We start from the raw sequence: 17381 nt of genomic DNA, 5'->3' as shown, positions 1-17381 counted from the left end.
CATGTTGAAGTTGTCTAAAATTGGCCTTGGTCTCAAACATTATCACAGGAGGACTGACAAGGAGATGACCTGGCAGTATGACTAGACAGGTCTTGCCTGGGAATCAACAGCATTTACATCCACAGACACATAAAAATTAAGACAAATAAATAAATGTACTCCCTGCCCACCTCTAAAAATAAAAATAATAAAAAAAAATCCCTTTGGAAAAGAGAGGCCTGTAATGTAATGTTGAGCCTTTGCATCCACGGCAATATTTCTCACATTAGTGGCTGTGGTAAGATCCATAGGGATTTTTTGCTGGTAAACTGAATCCATTTCCATCTTGTCTGCAGATAAACACACTTATCTTCCAGAATAAACAAGACATCTTGCTCTTTTAGAAACTCTTTTAGAAATAGTAAGAAAAGTTTCAAATGAAACTAGGTTCAGAAGAATATTAATGTATATTCAGGCATGAAGAATTCAATTTCCCCCAAATTGCTTTGGAAAAGACAGTAAGATCTCTAGAGGTCTCAAAGCATTTTCCCCTCAATCACAATTAGCATTTCATTCAAATTAGATGACTTTATTGGTAAATAAAAAATAAATATGAATGTACATTGCATTCTAGGTCGGCAAATATCTCAAATCTGTGTTTGCCTACATTCATATACTTTTAAACAAATTTATGTGTTCAATTTTACAAAAAAATATTATACTTGAGAATTGATTACATTCATGAATTACCACGGAATAAATAGGGTGTGAATTTACAAATGGAATTATCTGCTGCAGGCTCCTTCATACTAAGTGGAATGTAACATCTTATTTTCACAGGAGGAGAATAGCTCTTGTTTATCACAGGTAAGAGAAAATACTGTTTATTCTGTGGAAGTTTTTTGGTCTAGCAGTCCTCTTGGTATGCATGCCATTATTGTTACAAATGATAAGTGCACCATCCAAACGCTAACTAGTTAACCACAGTCCCTCTCTGAAGCAGAGGAATGAATAGAAAGGACAGTCCTGTGGTTAAGGGCAGGTGCATGGGCCAGAACCACAGTGTTTGATTTTGTAGCTTTGAGGAAGTCCTTTGACCTTCATGCTTCATTTTTTCAATGTCTGCAAAACAAGGAAAGATAATAATTGCCTACCCCATGTGAATATTGTAATTCCTAATTTCTGGTTAACATTAAAAAACCTTGCCATTTTACAGAGTGAGAAGGGACAGACAAAAAGCTCAGAGTCAGTCAGGATTGCAACTGAACTTCCCAGCCCTTTCTAAGTTTCACTGCTCAAACCTCATGTCACTTCTTCCATTACTTGTGCTCAGTGTCCAACCTTATTCTTAGCCTTTTGCATTCTCTAATCCTTGCTAAGAATGCACTAAGAATGGTATCAGGAGCAACCGTGATCAACGTGGAAGAAACAAAACATTATGTGCAGGGCAAACCTGAACAACTCTTCCTGTCTGATTTTTCTATCAGATATCACCAGAGGGTTGTGCTGCTCTTCAGAGGGACCTCGACAGACTTGAGAAGGGGGTAATCTAGAACCTCATGGAATTCAACAGTGGGAAATAAAAAGTGTACCTCTTGGGGAAAGAAGCATGATGCCATGCACCAGTTCAAGCTGGGAGCTGGCCAGCTGGGAAGCAGCTTCAGAAAAGACCCTGGGGGTCCTGGTGATGGATATGCCTTCATGGCAAAGAAGATCAACAGCATCCTGGGTAGCATTAGGCAGAGCATTACTAGTGGACTGGGAGAGGTGATTCTTTTGCTTTGTTTGGCCCTGGTGAGACATCTGGGGTGCTGTGTCCAGCTCTGTGCTCCCCAGCTTAAAAGAGACATACTGGAAAGAGTCCAGTAAAGGGCAACAAAGTTATTTAAGGAATTGAAACATCTGACCTATAAGGAGTGGCTGAGAGAGCTGGAGTATGCAGTCTGAAGAAGAGAAGGTTTAGGGGCATCTTATCGCTGTGTGATAACTTATCACTTATTACCTGCTAGGAGAAGTAAAGAAGACGTATTCAGGCTCCTCTATGTTGTGTGTAGTGACAGGACACAAGGCAGCAGGCAGTGACCAAAACACAGGAAAATGCATTTAAATATAAGAAAACACTTTTCCTCTGAGGCTACTGAACACTTAAAGAAGTTCCCTGAGAGGCTATGGAGTCTGCGTTCTTAGAGGCACTCAAAACCCAACTGGACATGGTCCTGGGCAACCTGCTGTTGCTGATCCTGCTTTGAATTATGGGAGTTGGACTAGATGATCTCCAGAGGTGCCTTCCAATCTCAACTATTATGTGATTTTGTGAAGCATATTAAAGCGTTACATTTGTTTGGTGGGCTAAAGGCATCAGTTTTCTTGAAGATTTTCAAACTTTTTATTTTTGGGAATGATATGAGGAATATGACCCCAAACTGGGAAAATGGGGGCAAGGGACATACCTATTAGATAACCTCAAAATACCAGCACTTGGAAGCTGGCATACACAGACTGAACTTTTGATAGCTAGGTTGTATAAGAAGATGAAAGGGGTAGGGGAGCATATTGACGTAGATCACAGCACTGCACAAGGAAAATAAAGGAATTTGAACTGAACTGTGGAGTTTTTTGCTCATCTTGGCTTAAGTTTATTACACCACATGGATACTTGAAGGAAGCAAAGGTCATTACACTGTCATTTAACAGAGGCTTGTTTGACTTCCTTTCACTTTTTTACTTCAGCAAATGTACAGTTACTTGTGGTTCAAGCCTAGCTCTAGCAGGGCTTCATTAAAGCCCTTTCTGTGTTACTGTGTCTCCCCATCCCCATGTGCAGAAAGGGAAATCCTCCCTGAGAGAGACGCTCAAAGACTAAGAGAAGGAGATGCCACTGCAAGAGAGCTTGCTTTGAGAGAGCTCCTCAGGGACGAAAGCAATGGGACATATTGCAGAGCATTCCCACCAGAGTCCTGACCCAGTCAGCAACTTCACTGAAAAAGAGACAAACAGGTGGGATTTTAACTCATGACCATGTAAAGACATTCAGATTCAAAATGCAAGTATGCATATTCTTGATAGTCCTTCAAAGCTTCTGGGAAGCACTGGACAAAACCGCATGTAGGAGTAAGCATTAAGACCACAACACAGATCCATCTGAGTGGCAAGGATGAAACATAAAGGATTGCCTTCAGACACATTTTGACTGGCAGTCTGTAATGTTTTGTTAGCCAAGACAGTTACACAGAAGCACAAGGTCTGTTCTCGTTTCCTTGCATTTCCCTTAGCAGTAGTTATGCTACAGCTAATCAGGCTGTAGATCAGTGCCAGGATTTACCCTGAAGTTGCAAAGGTAGCTAAAAACAGGTATTGAAAAGCCTGGATGACCCTGTTCAGGCAGAGTGGTAGCTGACCGCTGCTGTTAAACAAACATGCATACTCATATACACAAACCACAAAAGGGTGCTCAAGGAAAACCAGCAAATGCTTCATGATCAAAGCAAAAAAGAGAAGGTAAAAGTGGTAATTGTAGACTAGGGATTTTGGAAGCATGTACTACTGTGGTAATATATCTATGTTATATTTCACAAAACTTTGTTTAGATTTTAGAAGGAGCTAAGAACCGCAAAGAAGCAGCAGTCTTTATGATGCCAGAGGTCCCACATCCCCACCAACCAACAGTAGGGGGTTTACCTAGCAGAAGATCAGTAGGACAAGAAGCATCCCTTCCCTGTTTCAGTCACCTCTCAACAAGATGTTTCCTGCTATTTGCCCCTTCACACTCCTGCTCCTGTCAAGTTGTAACATCATCCATCTTCTGCAGAACCACTTTTCCCTCACTGAAATTCTGGCAGACAGTTTAACTTAGAGCTGTTGCACTGACTTAAAGAAGACTACCAGGTTTTACAGGGGTAATTTCTGGTTCAGTATTGGGAATAAACAGAATCCTTCCAGGGGAGGTTCTCCATTAGGATCAACTTCAGTTTAAATCTTTTTATTGAAACAGTGTTACTTTAGATCATACATGCAGTGCCTCTGCAATGGCATCCTAAGTTGTGAACTTGAAAATAAAATTCATTTCTAATTTAAAACAGTCTTCCATTTTCTGGAGGTTCAAAGGAAGCTAGTTCAGAATTGGGCATCATCAGCTTCACTAGTATCCATTTTAAAATGAGTGTCTACCATTCATCCTCAAATCAGCTTTTCACAGCTTTATTTGGGTATGCCCTCCACATATGAAAGCAATGAAATTTTACTGAAAAACATGTTCTTAAGCTAACAGCAGAGAGACAGAGCTTGTCAGCAGTTCGAGGAGAAGGCAATGGCATGCAGGAAAAGAGCCAGACCAGATACACCGAGCATGGTACCAAATCCACCTTTTGCAACTATGACAAATGTCGTTTTTATCACAGTACACCATTCCTTAGTGAAGGGCAATACCCTCCACTGAGCTGTCTCTGTCACAGAGAAAACGTGCAGAATTATATCTCCAGTCAGCCATCCCTGTCAATGTAGCCTCAAGCTGTTTTAAAAATACAACTGCCCCCCCTTCTGGCCAACAAGGAATCCCGAAAGTGTTTTTGCAAGACATTTCAGGCTAATTTTCAAATGTAATTTAGTCTATAGAAGTTAATTAGGCTTGTTTTAGGATACAAACTTTCAGCCAAAGCTCAAAACTTCCAATAAGTTTCAGAATATTTTTACATTTATTTATAAAGAAAAAAGAAAAAAATATTTTTCTTTGCTCAATGAAATGCTAAATTCTGGGCTAAACATGTTTACTCATCAATTACTTGAGGTAACAGGAACAGCTCTGATGGAACGAAGCAATGGTTATTATTTGGTATCTCAGGACCAGGCTTCCTGTGACCTTCCAGACCTTCAGAGCCTGACTTGGTCAGGAGTGGTGCCAGCTCAAGGCACTGAAAATCACTGACAGTGACATCCATGCAGTGCTGTGCCATCACAGGGGAATGCTGTTGGACTCAGACTGTGCACAGTTGCCTTAGGTAGCCAGTCCCCATTTAGGTGGTCAGTTCACAGATAATGGCGAGGTATGACACCACGCATCAACTTAAGGCTTGGAAGGAAGACTAGTTAATGGAGGGAAATTTTTGAAATATAAACATTCTAATGATGACTGCTTTTTAAGTGACTTAGAAATAAATCTCACAAACCATACAAACACCCATTTATGTGCCATCCAGATAACAGCATTCAGTGTGAGGACCCTGTGAGGAGTAACACACCACTGCTGTACAAGCCCAGTCTTTCCATTCAGGGAGAGCTTTCTTTAGGAATTCTTTAGGGACGGATTCTTTAGGAAAGCAAACTATGCCTTTCCTCCTCTCTATCTTGTCAAGGGAAATTTTATTTTAGCATATTCCCTATTTACTTTTCCAGATGCTGAGATACTGCATAGGAATGTATAAAGGCTATTTTCTAAATAATTACTTCAAAGTGACGCAGTAATAGACAGGATAGAAAACTCCTCCATGAGCACTTTCCCAGTTTAGTGAAGCCTCATGAAAATTCAAAGCAGAAATGAAAACCTAAACAACACTGAAAGACACCATTTACATGTTACATATTTCATACCAGTTTTTTTTTTTTTTTTTTTTTTTTTTTTTTTAAGGAATACTAGCTAACAAGAGAAGTATCACTCATTTGGGAAAAAAAAATCATAACATAATTCTGTACTACAAAGTTTGATACCAGTGGACAAAGTATTGAAGTATTGACAGACTCTGTCCTCACAGTCAACACATTGCTAAGCAGATGCACTGAATTGCTTAAAAATGGCAAATCTGAGGTTTAACCCGAAAGGATGGATATTCATGTGAATTAGACATATCTGCAGTGCCATGAAATTGTCTGATCTGTTGTCCTTCATACCAGTATAGTTAATATTAGCCTGTCCTGTGAATTTCTCCTCTTTGTAATTTCTACAGTTCCTCTACATGAAAAATTAAGTTACAAAAAACTGAAGTGTCAAAATACCTGATTAGTTATCTGTTGTTGCAATTTTTCTCCAGATGCTGAAAGAGAAAGAAAATAATTAGTTTGCACATATTTTAATGAATATGATAATGTACACACACAACAAACACTGTAAAGTCAAGAACAAAAAAAAATCAAACATTGTAATTAAGAAATAGTGTTTAACATGAACAAATGATTTTAAACTTATAAACAGAACTCTAAAGTTAAAGAAAAAAAAAAAAACAAGCTCCTCTTAAGGAAACTGCCATAAAAGTAAGATTGAGATAGGTATCCAATCTTGTTAATCTGGTACCCCACAAGGAATTGCAACATACAAAACAAAGGCGACAAATTTCAAATACATTCTATGAAGCTCTTAATTAATGTTGTGAGATGTACTACTGCACGTATTATGTGCCTGAAAGACTGGTAGCATCCAGCTCAGGATTTGAGCATCAGAGAAGAAAAGCAGCTTCTGCTGTTAACCTGAGATAAAATTACGTGCCGGTGTCATGACTGAGGTTAGGCGCCAGCTGGCTCAAGGGAGAAATTCTATCCTGATAATATCCCCAAAGTGGTGAGTTGGGTTACGGTCTCGCTCCCTCATCCTGGCCTTCTTCTGTAGCGTCCTTCAGCGTACTCCTGAAGACATGATCAAAGCCTAGAAAGAACATCGCTTTCCTAGAGCCATCTGGGACGCTAGTAGTAATGACATCTCAAAGCTTCTCTTTCCTTTTAGATCAAACAGGACAGTAATTTTGCCTCATTTACCATTCCCATGCACTATCTGTCAAAAGGGCAGCTGGTATCAATTACCCTCCCTTTGCTACTGGAGACTATCCACACATATCTGGGAAAATCAGGAATTTCGCACTGACCTATCCAGCTAGGCTACATGTACTCACAGTGTTTTTTAAGTAATAATGATAGGACACCGTTTATAACCTGTCAGTATCACTATTAACTGTCAGGGGAGCCTGTTTCTGCTTAGCACGGATGGTTGCCTCTTTCAGCACTGGAAATGATACACCATTTCAATGGAGTTTCTTTGCATTGATGTCTGTGGCACAAGATAGGAGTTTTAAAAGGAAAAGAAAATATTTCAAATGTTAGAACACACTAATAATTAAAGGAAAATGTTCTTCCCTACTGGTTGCTGAGAATTCTTCAATTTTCAAGGAAAGCATTATAGACAATTTAGATAAAGAAAATTACTTCAGGCTATATTATAAGATTGTCTCTTATGATAATTATTTCCTGCCTGCTTCTGTTGTGTTTTTGTTTGCTAATAAATAAATAAAAACTTTTTTTTCCTCAAAAAGAAAAAAAAAGATCACAAAAAGCCCACATAATTTATAATGTAGGGGAGAATTTCCAAAATGTATTCCCTTGTTCACTGAGATCATCTTTGGAATTAATGGAATTTTATCATGTAACTAATTTTTAACCAAATAGATTGTTGGTAATAGAAGATTAAAGGAATATGTGTTTTTAGCATTCTGTAATGATATACAAGTTGCTAGGAAAGCACAGCATTTGAAATCTCTGGTTAGATCAACACTATTTTGCTCAAAGGTTTGTGGACTTTGAATACTGATGCTTTCCTGTTTCCCAGTACATTTGTTTTTAGGCTATTTTGATTCACTTTAAAGGAATTTTAATAACTTTCTGTTGACAGCATGGACAGCTGGTCTTGAGAATTAGTGAAAATTCACTTGCTGACTGAGGAAGGAAGTGACATCAATGAGTTTCTAAAGTCAGCCCAGAGGGAAAAGTGTGCTCCGTGAGAGTAGCCTTTCATGCCATTGTATTGCCAGTGATGCCTCAAGATGCAAATTGCATTATCAATCAAACTTGTGGTTTCTACCTCAAGCAAATATAAAAATGGACACAAAGACTGGGAAAGACCTGCCTGGCCACTTTTGACATAGTTAAGGAAAAAGTGAAGATGAATTTGTGTATTTTTTTTTTTTCCAATTTAAATACAACAGTATCAAGGAGAAGGCAGTTGCTTAAGTGTCTGCACGATATACCAGCAATGATGACATGGGTTAAATAGGACAGACATTGACTAGGCTGTTAAGGACAGGAGGGAGATCAAATTCAAGGTCAACAGCAAATTGAATACTGTGTTCTCCATTTATTCACTAGATGATCCTTGTCCTCATCATGAAACAACTACATGAATTTGGCATAGTCAGCAGTTACGCTCAGAAGAGGCCAAGATCCATAAAAACAGAGATGCTGCAAATTAGGGTGGAAATAAATTGGCACCATTATTTCAGGAAGTCTGCAAAGTCCTGATGTGTCCTGTACTTTTGTTTTAAGGTGAAGAGCTACAAAAAAAGTGGAAAAAAACATCATGAACACATGAAACAACACCTTCATTTTCCTTAGCATGAATAGTCTTTTATTTCCCCCTTCCTCACTGTAATAGATCATAATTAAGTTTAAAATGGACATTCTTTCAAAAACAGCAACTACTAAATAAAAATGTCCCTCCAGAATTCAGCTTAAAAATATTTTTACATATGTATTTTTTAATTTAATTTTATTTTTTAAAGGCACAACCTAGTAACACCTACAACACTGAAAGGTGTTCAAGCTTTCAGCTGTCAAAGTAGGGCAGTAGAAGGCTTTGTCATTGAAATAACCAACTTTTGTCTGTCCTGCTTTTTATTTTATTTTTATTTTAAAATGACTTTTAGTATGACTAGTCACTAATCTGTGTTTTACCTAACTTACCCTTAACTTTGAGAGGGATGTTTCTGTTTAGGTGCTTTGTTATCACTTGTGGTTACTGTCATCATTCTCTGGCTCCGTTAGAGAGAAAGGTCCAAATCCAAAGGACACGAGGCAATGGGACACCAATTAAACCAGAACTGGCAGAACAGGCCAGGCAGTCCCAGAGGTAACACCTGCATTAGGCTCATGACATTCATATAATTCTTGAGATCTGCCAGATGTTTCATTACCCATAGACCTTCAACACTAAATTCAAAATTTACAACAGCTTTTCCTGAGCCACTGCAGTGAGACAGCAGCTCGTACAAGATGAATGGATGCATGAACATCAAATTAATTGGGGAATTTACTGCCATCTGGAAATTTATAAGGAAGTTGCTCAGCTGGTAGTCAGTGTAGTCCAAGAGACATGTCTTCTGCAATGTGAATGGGTTGTTCTTATCCTGTGCTTCTCCTGAATTTTTTTTTTTTCTTCCTACATGTCATCAGACAAACTGTTCCTAACTCAGCTCAGGAGTGCTATTTGACCAGCTATCTTGACAACACAAGCATATCAAACAGTCTCCATCATAGACAACTACACTCCACTGATATTTTGAGTCAGAAGACATGTATTTACCAGTACAAACTGGAATTCTGAGGACTTGCTGAGGCTCTGCTCTCCTGCCACTCTAACTGAAGCTAAACTGGTACAAATGAGACAAATCATTTGTTGAAACCCAGAACTGGAGAAATAAACCTCCCCAGAATAATTTTTAGTGATACTTTTTTCTTTTTCTTTTTTGGTCTCTCCAATCACAAAAAGTGTGAAGCACTACCCTTATGTGGTTTTAGATGATTTACATAAATGGCTTTCTTGTGTTGTCCTCAAGCTGTGTCATTTTACAAAAAACAAACAAACAAAAAAAAAAAAAAACAAAAAACAAACAAACAAACAAAAAAAAACAACCTTACAGCAAACATTCTTTAAAAGATTTATCTGTATTTCCATCCACTAATTAGTACACTGATTCCTGCTTCCAGAGCAAGGTGGATTTTTCAATGTTTTGCTTATTTGTTCTTGCAATATGGAAGATTACCTTACTGAAAGGAACAGAGTACATTTTCCAATGTAACTGACCACTGTAAGACACAAGAGCATGTCATAATTGATGCTGTCACAAGGAACTGCAACACCAACTCCTCAGCCTTACGCTCCCAACCTACTCAGAGAACAGTGCGTAATTATGCACACTGTGCCCTGCTTACCTCCATACAAAGGAATGTGATATTTGTGCAGGTTTACAGATTAATCTGCTGTAATTCCTTTTAATGTTAAACTACTTCCAGCTCAAATATAATTAACATCACCGGGTACAAAAGATTGATTAGAAATATGAGCACACTCCAACAGAACAAATAACAGCTTGATGCTGTTTCTTATGTTCAAATAGTTGGATACATGAGGAATTATGACAGCATGTTTGTTCCCTAAGTATATAGCAAAAGAAAAAAAAGTTTCATTTAAAAAGGCAAAAGACTACTACTGCATTTAATTAGAGTGTAAAACTCCTTAAATACACAGATCTGACAATTTATGTGACGTGACTGCTACAAGTCCTAGCAACAAAGGATTTATTTTTTTTTTTCTTCCCCAAAATCAAATCCTAATTTATTCTTTAAACAAGAGGGGGACCCTCAGCCTTGCCTTGAAACAATCATATTCATAATCTGAAACAGCCATATTCACATAGCTATGTGGGGAACAGCACTACAAGGAAATCAGTTTTGAAGAGAGAATTTGATATTCTAATATCAATTTAATTTTGTTTTTCCAGTTCGTGACAGAAACACTAACAGCTTTGGATTTTACTTTATTTTTATAGACCTAAATAAACACATATGCAACCTATTTTGTTATGATCCATGCCCCTTTCATTACTGGTTTCCTATCCTACTGGAACAGTGAAAGGAAACCAAGCCACTTATTTCTGACAAATTTTTGCAGCAATTTCTAATGGCGCCAGAGCCTGAAGAAGAAACACTCAGATTTAGTTTTCTGACTTTTAACTGAGGAGGTGTGGCACTAACAGATTATCTTCTGACAGAGCCTTCAATTTGGCAGGATGATTTAAATATTTAGGACAAAAACATACATTTCCTATAAATTAGCTGCAGAATCTCCAGGACTTGTAAGCCACACAGCTCCTTCAGATACACATAATATTTTCCTCCTAATATGGAATTTGGAAAACTAAAACTTACAGCATTGCCTTCAAAACCTACTTTTGATTATTTTTGCACCTCTGTGATAATTATGCAACTGAATATGATTACGGTGGCCTAAAATGTATTAATCACATCTTCATGGTATTGCATAATCCTCAGCTGTCACAATGCCAACTCATAAGTTGCCCTGGCAGTAGGAAACATAAAAAGAAGCTCAAGTTGATACTGATTGAAGCAAATGAAGGAAAGTTGGCCATCTCAAAACACTGAAATTCTCACAGCATTCCAAGGTCTCCCCAGTTAATTTTTCATGATTACTTTTGATACAAAAACAGACCTTTAATTGTCAGTCTCTAATAAGGATGCAGAACTGTTCTCTTGGAGGTTCAAAGGACCCTGGGAAACTAAACATTTATGCAAGTTCCAGTAGTCAAAAGTCTTGTGTTGATTAAAATACACCGTTCAGTTTCCACCTAACAAATTCAAAACAAAGAGAACCCCCCCCCCCCAAAAAAAAAAAAAGTTCCTGGTATGATAAAGAAACATTAATTTTAATAGGATTGAGGACCTTCATTCATTAATTCTGTGCATAAGAAAAGATGGAAGTGTGCAATATAAATATATTCTTGGGCCTGATTCTGCACTGACAAACACTGTATATCTGTACTTATGGCAAGGAAACATCAGAAAATAAGTTAAAAATCTGGCGTTTTACCTCATCAGCACTGACAAATATTTTCAAATAATAACGAATTGCCAGTACTTCCACTAAAATAATTAGTAGGCAGGCCTGTCTAGCAGTTTTCTCCTAATTTGTTGCTTTGTATTTCTGGGAAAATGGAAAGTAAAGGTTTGTCACCTTGTTCCTTTAAGGATGGAAGATTTGAGATAATGGAAACATGCCAGACGATGTATTTGGTTTTAAGATCAACATGATATTGATATCATGCTTTGGACGGTTTCCAGCTCAATGTAGTATATTTATTTTGAATGCCTATTTGGCATTCATCCTGTATCCAGCAACAAGAATAGTTTGTTTCAATTTTGTTTTACAGCTCATTATGCAACTGCTTTGAAGTGCTTTCTTTTTTATCTAACTACTTCACAAGGTTTTCCGATTCCTGTTCTCCTAAGGAACCAAATGGAGCAAACTACGGAATCTTACTCATCTGCAATTAGGCAGACAAAATCAGTTATTTATGGCTTAGCAGATGCATTTCCTCAAACTCCATCACAGAGTGTTCCAAATGACAGGTAGAAACTGCCTCAGTTCTCACACTGCACGGGCCATCGCTTTTTCATTTTCATTGCTTTTTCAATCAGATGGACCACCAGCCTCCACTTTCATATTGCTAGGTATGTATAGTGCTTTATATAGTGATCATTTAAAGCATAGATCACCATCTGTTAAAATGTCTCTCTAACTACACTCCACTGTTGAGCTCAATTGCTTATGCGATCATCTTCCACTAAGTGGGTTTCTGGGCTTTGACACAAAACAATCTGTTTCCACCCGTCAGCTGGTCCACTGCAGCTTCCTATGTTAAGGCTCTTTTTTTTTTGTGTGTGCTAAATGAGAGATAGTTGCCCTTGACTTCTTTCCACTGAAGGGAAACTATCTGGCATTTACTATGCCAGAACCAATCTAAGAGCTGTCATGAAGGAAAAGACCATGACCATGAAGAGTAACTAGTGCATGCGTGTACATACTCATGGACCCCATGCAGAAATAGAGCCATGGACATACTGCTGCATCTTTAACATATCCTGGTATAGCCTTAGGCAGTTGAAGCTTTGCATTGCACTGACAGTAGGGCTAAAACATTGCAGGAGTTTGGATTTGGTTTTGGTTCCTGCTTGGTTTCTGTTCACATTAAGAACATATGGTTGTCCCCACCCAGACAAGGAATGTGACCACAGTTGAAAATTTTAGTCAAATTAACTATTTTGAGGCAAAGCCATATGGACTCATGACGTTCAGTGTGGCATACATTAGAGAAGGTCAGCTGCTGGTCTTTCACTTGTAGTGAAAATGAGTGAAAGTCCAGCTGTGAAGCATACCATGCCCATCCAATCTTAATTAGAATGGTCTGGAAATCGTATATGAAGATGAAGGCACCAGTACCAAAGGCAAGCAGCACACAAAGTTCGACATAGTTATGCACACAGAGCCTCTTTTTTTTCTTCTTTTCTTTTCTTTTTTTTTTTTTTTTTTTTTTTTTGACTCACCTGCTAGGATCATTGCACCACAAACATCAGAGCTACAAAGCTTCTCTGGTCTGAATCAGAAGCAGTGGCATGAAAGACAAGCATGCAGCAAGCCCAAACAGGGGTGGAAAAATCCAGCTTCTTGGCACTAATTACAAAGTAGAGTCCCACAGCAAAGTCTCCATGGGAAGCTTTAGTCTACAGTTTCTGTATTTCAGAAATAAAAAAGATGAATTGTCTATACAACATAAGGCCAGGAAGTGACCAGTGGTGATGAGAGCAAATATTCTTTCAATTTACTACTCATTCTGAGTTATGCCAACATAAACAAACTGTACTTTGAATCTGCCATGTTTCTTTGTTTAAGGTCTAAATATGCCACTCTAAGGCACGCTCTTAGCACATTGGCCTCAAATAACTTCACTGAAATTATTCAATTTCAAAGCAAAATATTCCCCAATGAGAATGCAACACTTACAGAAAGACAGTGCTCACATTTGTAAGGAAGGTTACATGCATGAGAATTTGCAATTAATCCATGACTGAAGAAAGAGAGGGGTGGGGATGGAGGAAAAGGTGAAATAGCCCTTCGAAACAGAACCTTAACAACTGGAAAACTAAAATATTATCTACAGGATAATTGTATAGTGAGAGAAAATTAGGAGGAGAAAAGAGAAAAGAAACAAAGCTCAAATATAACCTTTCCTTATACACAGCTCTGCATTTAGATTGGTCAGATTCAAAACAAAAACCTGCAGCAATCAGTGAGCTGCAATGAGTACAAATTTATCTACGTTTTGTATAACTATAATATGACCTTTCACGACCAACTCTAGAGCTTGAATTCAGCTATAGTTATAGGAAGCCATTTGTTAAAGGTCACCTATGACTGAGAATATAATATGAATCCAAGATGCACACAGGTTCAGGTTTGTGCTAGTCATAAGAAGCTGGGGAGAGAGGAGGGTGGGAAGCTCAACCGCTGCTGCAGATTTGGTTCTCAAATGGATTTGGATAGTTTGACAACACTGCTTAATCAAAGTAGTTGATTTCTGATATGTGAACTATTATGAGAATACACAGTTCTAACGCTTGCCATTTGTGACTACATTACTGAAATGTTACCAAATAAAGTTATATTACCAAGTAAGACTACTTATTTTCTTATTGTAATTTGAGTCAACTCTTGGTGACTAGAGCACTGTAAAACCTCCTCGTCCCACAGTTTCTCCATCCTTTGAAAAGATCATGCAAGCTCAGTTATTATTGCTAGAAAGAAGATTCTCAGGTTCACATTAGAGTTCAGAGCTAAATTAAACAGCTATAGCTGTCTTTCTTCATAGATAGCTTTAGGGTTTTTTTTTTATTATTATTATTATTATTATTTTATTTTTATTTTTAAAGATAGTGAACGGGTAATATTTTAAGGAGTTCCTTGAAAGAAGAGCCCATATTGATGTACAAGCAAACCTTAACAGGAAAATCTCCTCAGACATATAAAAAACATTTCAGCCATGTTCTTTGAATATGTTCTTCAAACATGACAATTCAAACTGTATCCTCCATATTGGAATGAGAGTGGACTAGGAAAAAAAGTTATATAATAATCTATGCATAGAAGTCAAAGAAAATTCACATGAGAGAGCTATTTAATCAGAATCTTATGAGATGAATAATCCAAAATCAACTCTGATGCCCAGTCTGCAAAGAATATAATACTGCTACATTAAGCCATAATTTGGCTTTTGAAAAACAAACAAACCAAAACCTTGTATGCTTAATATCTTTAAAGACAAACCTGCAGCTCGAGCTTGTAATATGCCCAACCACTAACTTTCTCCAGCCAAGTAGCAACTGAGCGTATATTGCATGTACACTAATTGCAACCACCTCCTTTCCTGCAGGTGAAACACCCTGATGCTCCAAGCCTTACAAACAGCACCATACTCTGCTTTGGCAGGAGGCTTTTGCTTACTTTAGAAATCTCCACTGTTACTCCCTCTAGATACCATCCTTGCTGTGCCAACTCTGGTATTGGCAGTGCTCAAAAGTGGGAAGAGGCAGGGGTGATGAATCGAGTTCAGGTGGAGAAATAATTATGAAAACTGATCTCACATATGCCACCGAAAACATGGTTAGATGTTTTCTTTTAATTAAACAGAGACTAAAAATAACAGCAGTAAGGTAGCATCCAGTGCCCAGAAACTGTGAGGTACCCCAACGGCGACAGCCTAAATGATGCAGTGTATCAATTTGATCACTCAGGCAGAGGCTAAGGAGTTGTTCTTAGGTAGAGTGCACCTTTTTCACACACAGAAGGTAAACTCTCAGGTGGGCTTTAAAACCACATCTGCAGCTTTTGCACACACATGTATTCTCTGTCCCCCCAAAATATTTCTCTGTCCTCTGCTGCTTGCAAAGGACCATATGTACGCACACAAAAGCTAATACCGTGGTACAATTTGCAACTATAAAATGCGCAGGTGCAGTTTTATGGAGACCTACGAGAAGAACATGACCATACAGCATACTATTTACATAGCAGCTCTCAGAAAACAAATTAAGTAATCTTCCCATTTGTCACTGTAGGATGTAACGTGCATAATAAGGGGAAGTAGAATTTTACAACTAAAATCACAATGGCTGACGGACTAATTTAAGAGACAAGTCTACGCAGTTCTGGTTTGCAGACCATGGGTATACATTATTACTGACAGCAGTGACAGTACCCCAAACTGAGGGCAAGATTAATGCATCTTCTGCAAGGGCAAGAAAGTGTAAAGAACTCTTTCAGAATTCCTAAGTAATTAAATTAAAATATATTTTTATGAATGAAAAAGCTCACCACTTTTACATATTTCACATCTCCCCAGTGAACTGTATTCTTTTCCAGGCATTTAAAAAAAAATTCCTGTGTGCCTGACATGAATCAGCAATGTGAATTACTGACCAAAGAAGCTTCAGCAAGTGCTAAGTGACATATTCATAATATGGTACCATTATTCACATGTAAATTACTACTTTCTACTGAACTGAGCACTCAGGATGAGACATTTCTCTTTCCTTCTGGCAGGGGAACTCAGTCAATATTGTGTCTGATTATCAACAAAACTTAACATACTATTGGCTTACTGCTAACTGCAGGGGAAAGGTCTTCCTGTATTTCCACAGATTAAGGAAAAAAGGCATATTTCTATTTAGCCTATTATTACTTTTTTTTTTTTTTTAATAACTGTTTTTTTTTAATATAAAATCTAATTAAATAATGTGAATAGAAATACAATGGCAACATGGAAAAATTCTCTTCAGATCAGAAAGTATATTGGACTAAAGCCACTCCAATTGATATTACTTAAATAGTTTGTGAATAGTAAAATATCCAATTTTATAGGACTATATTTCATGCCTTGTAAGGGATTTAAAAAAGAAAATGTGATAACTGAGCATTCCACACACACCCCAACAACTTTTGGGCGTCACAAACATATTGACCTTCTGCTATAATTAAAGTGATTTGTATACTTTGGATTGTTTACAGTATAAAGGCTAGGTGCAAGTATTGTAGGTATAATGAGGAACAAATCTTCAGAAAAATTAATTTTGTGTCCTTATGTTGCTGGTAGGGAGTGAAAGGAGTGAGCAGCATTTTTAAATAGATAGTTAATTAGGTATATAGGTGGAGACTCTGAAACAGCAGAGCTGCAAACAACTCAGAGTTTCAGATTTCTTCTGTTCATACAAACATATCAGTAATGTCTGTACTTTCAACAGTCCACATTTTTTGCCCCCTTGGTTACAGACAATCATCTCCCAGAATCACAGAAAAAAATACAGACACCTACGGTTCCTACTACATAGCCTGAAAGTCAAGTCCAATACAGTAAAAATTACAACAGTCTGTCACTGCAATAATGGAAACTGGGATAAATTCCATTAATGCCAAGTTCTTTGCTGGAAAAGGAAAACCAAACAGCATCACACAACCATCTCCTAATATTCAATATACAAATTATCTTAGTAAAATTACCCCTTGAGACAAACTACAGACCCACAACTTTTCTTAGTGTTTGGTTTCATGACTGGTCTAAACTGCTTCAAGCCTGGCAAAAATGGAGAGCACTTTTGCCACAGTGACGTGCTTTTCCTCCTCCGTTACGACAGTACTAGTGGCCTTGCATTGTGTGGTCAAGACATATCACAGACCCAAATCAGCTAAAAATCCTCATCTTACTTAATAGGCTGATTTTTGATCACCTCAGCTCAGAAAAGCCACA

At 37.8% G+C, this 17381-nt stretch overlaps 1 protein-coding gene across 8 annotated transcripts in view; it reads right to left on the bottom strand.

Moving 5' to 3' along the window:
• Positions 1 to 17381, bottom strand: part of CHST9 (carbohydrate sulfotransferase 9) — a 95290-nt gene that overhangs the window by 11394 nt on the left and 66515 nt on the right. For 5 of the 8 annotated variants that reach the window (XM_084511901.1, XM_084511904.1, XM_084511903.1 and 2 more), the window contains one exon: positions 5965 to 6002. In XM_084511901.1, the coding sequence (XP_084368027.1) occupies positions 5965 to 6002 (38 nt within the window). Of the gene's footprint in view, positions 1 to 5964; positions 6003 to 13128; positions 13315 to 17381 lie in introns of all 8 variants that reach the window. The other 3 variants (XM_084511906.1, XM_084511905.1, XM_084511908.1) reach the window with 1 other exon arrangement.

Source organism: Aythya ferina, assembly GCF_964211825.1.
Source record: "Aythya ferina genome assembly, chromosome: 2".
In the NCBI taxonomy this organism is placed as follows: Eukaryota; Metazoa; Chordata; class Aves; order Anseriformes; family Anatidae; genus Aythya; species Aythya ferina.
This window is presented reverse-complemented; position numbering and strand designations above follow the sequence as displayed.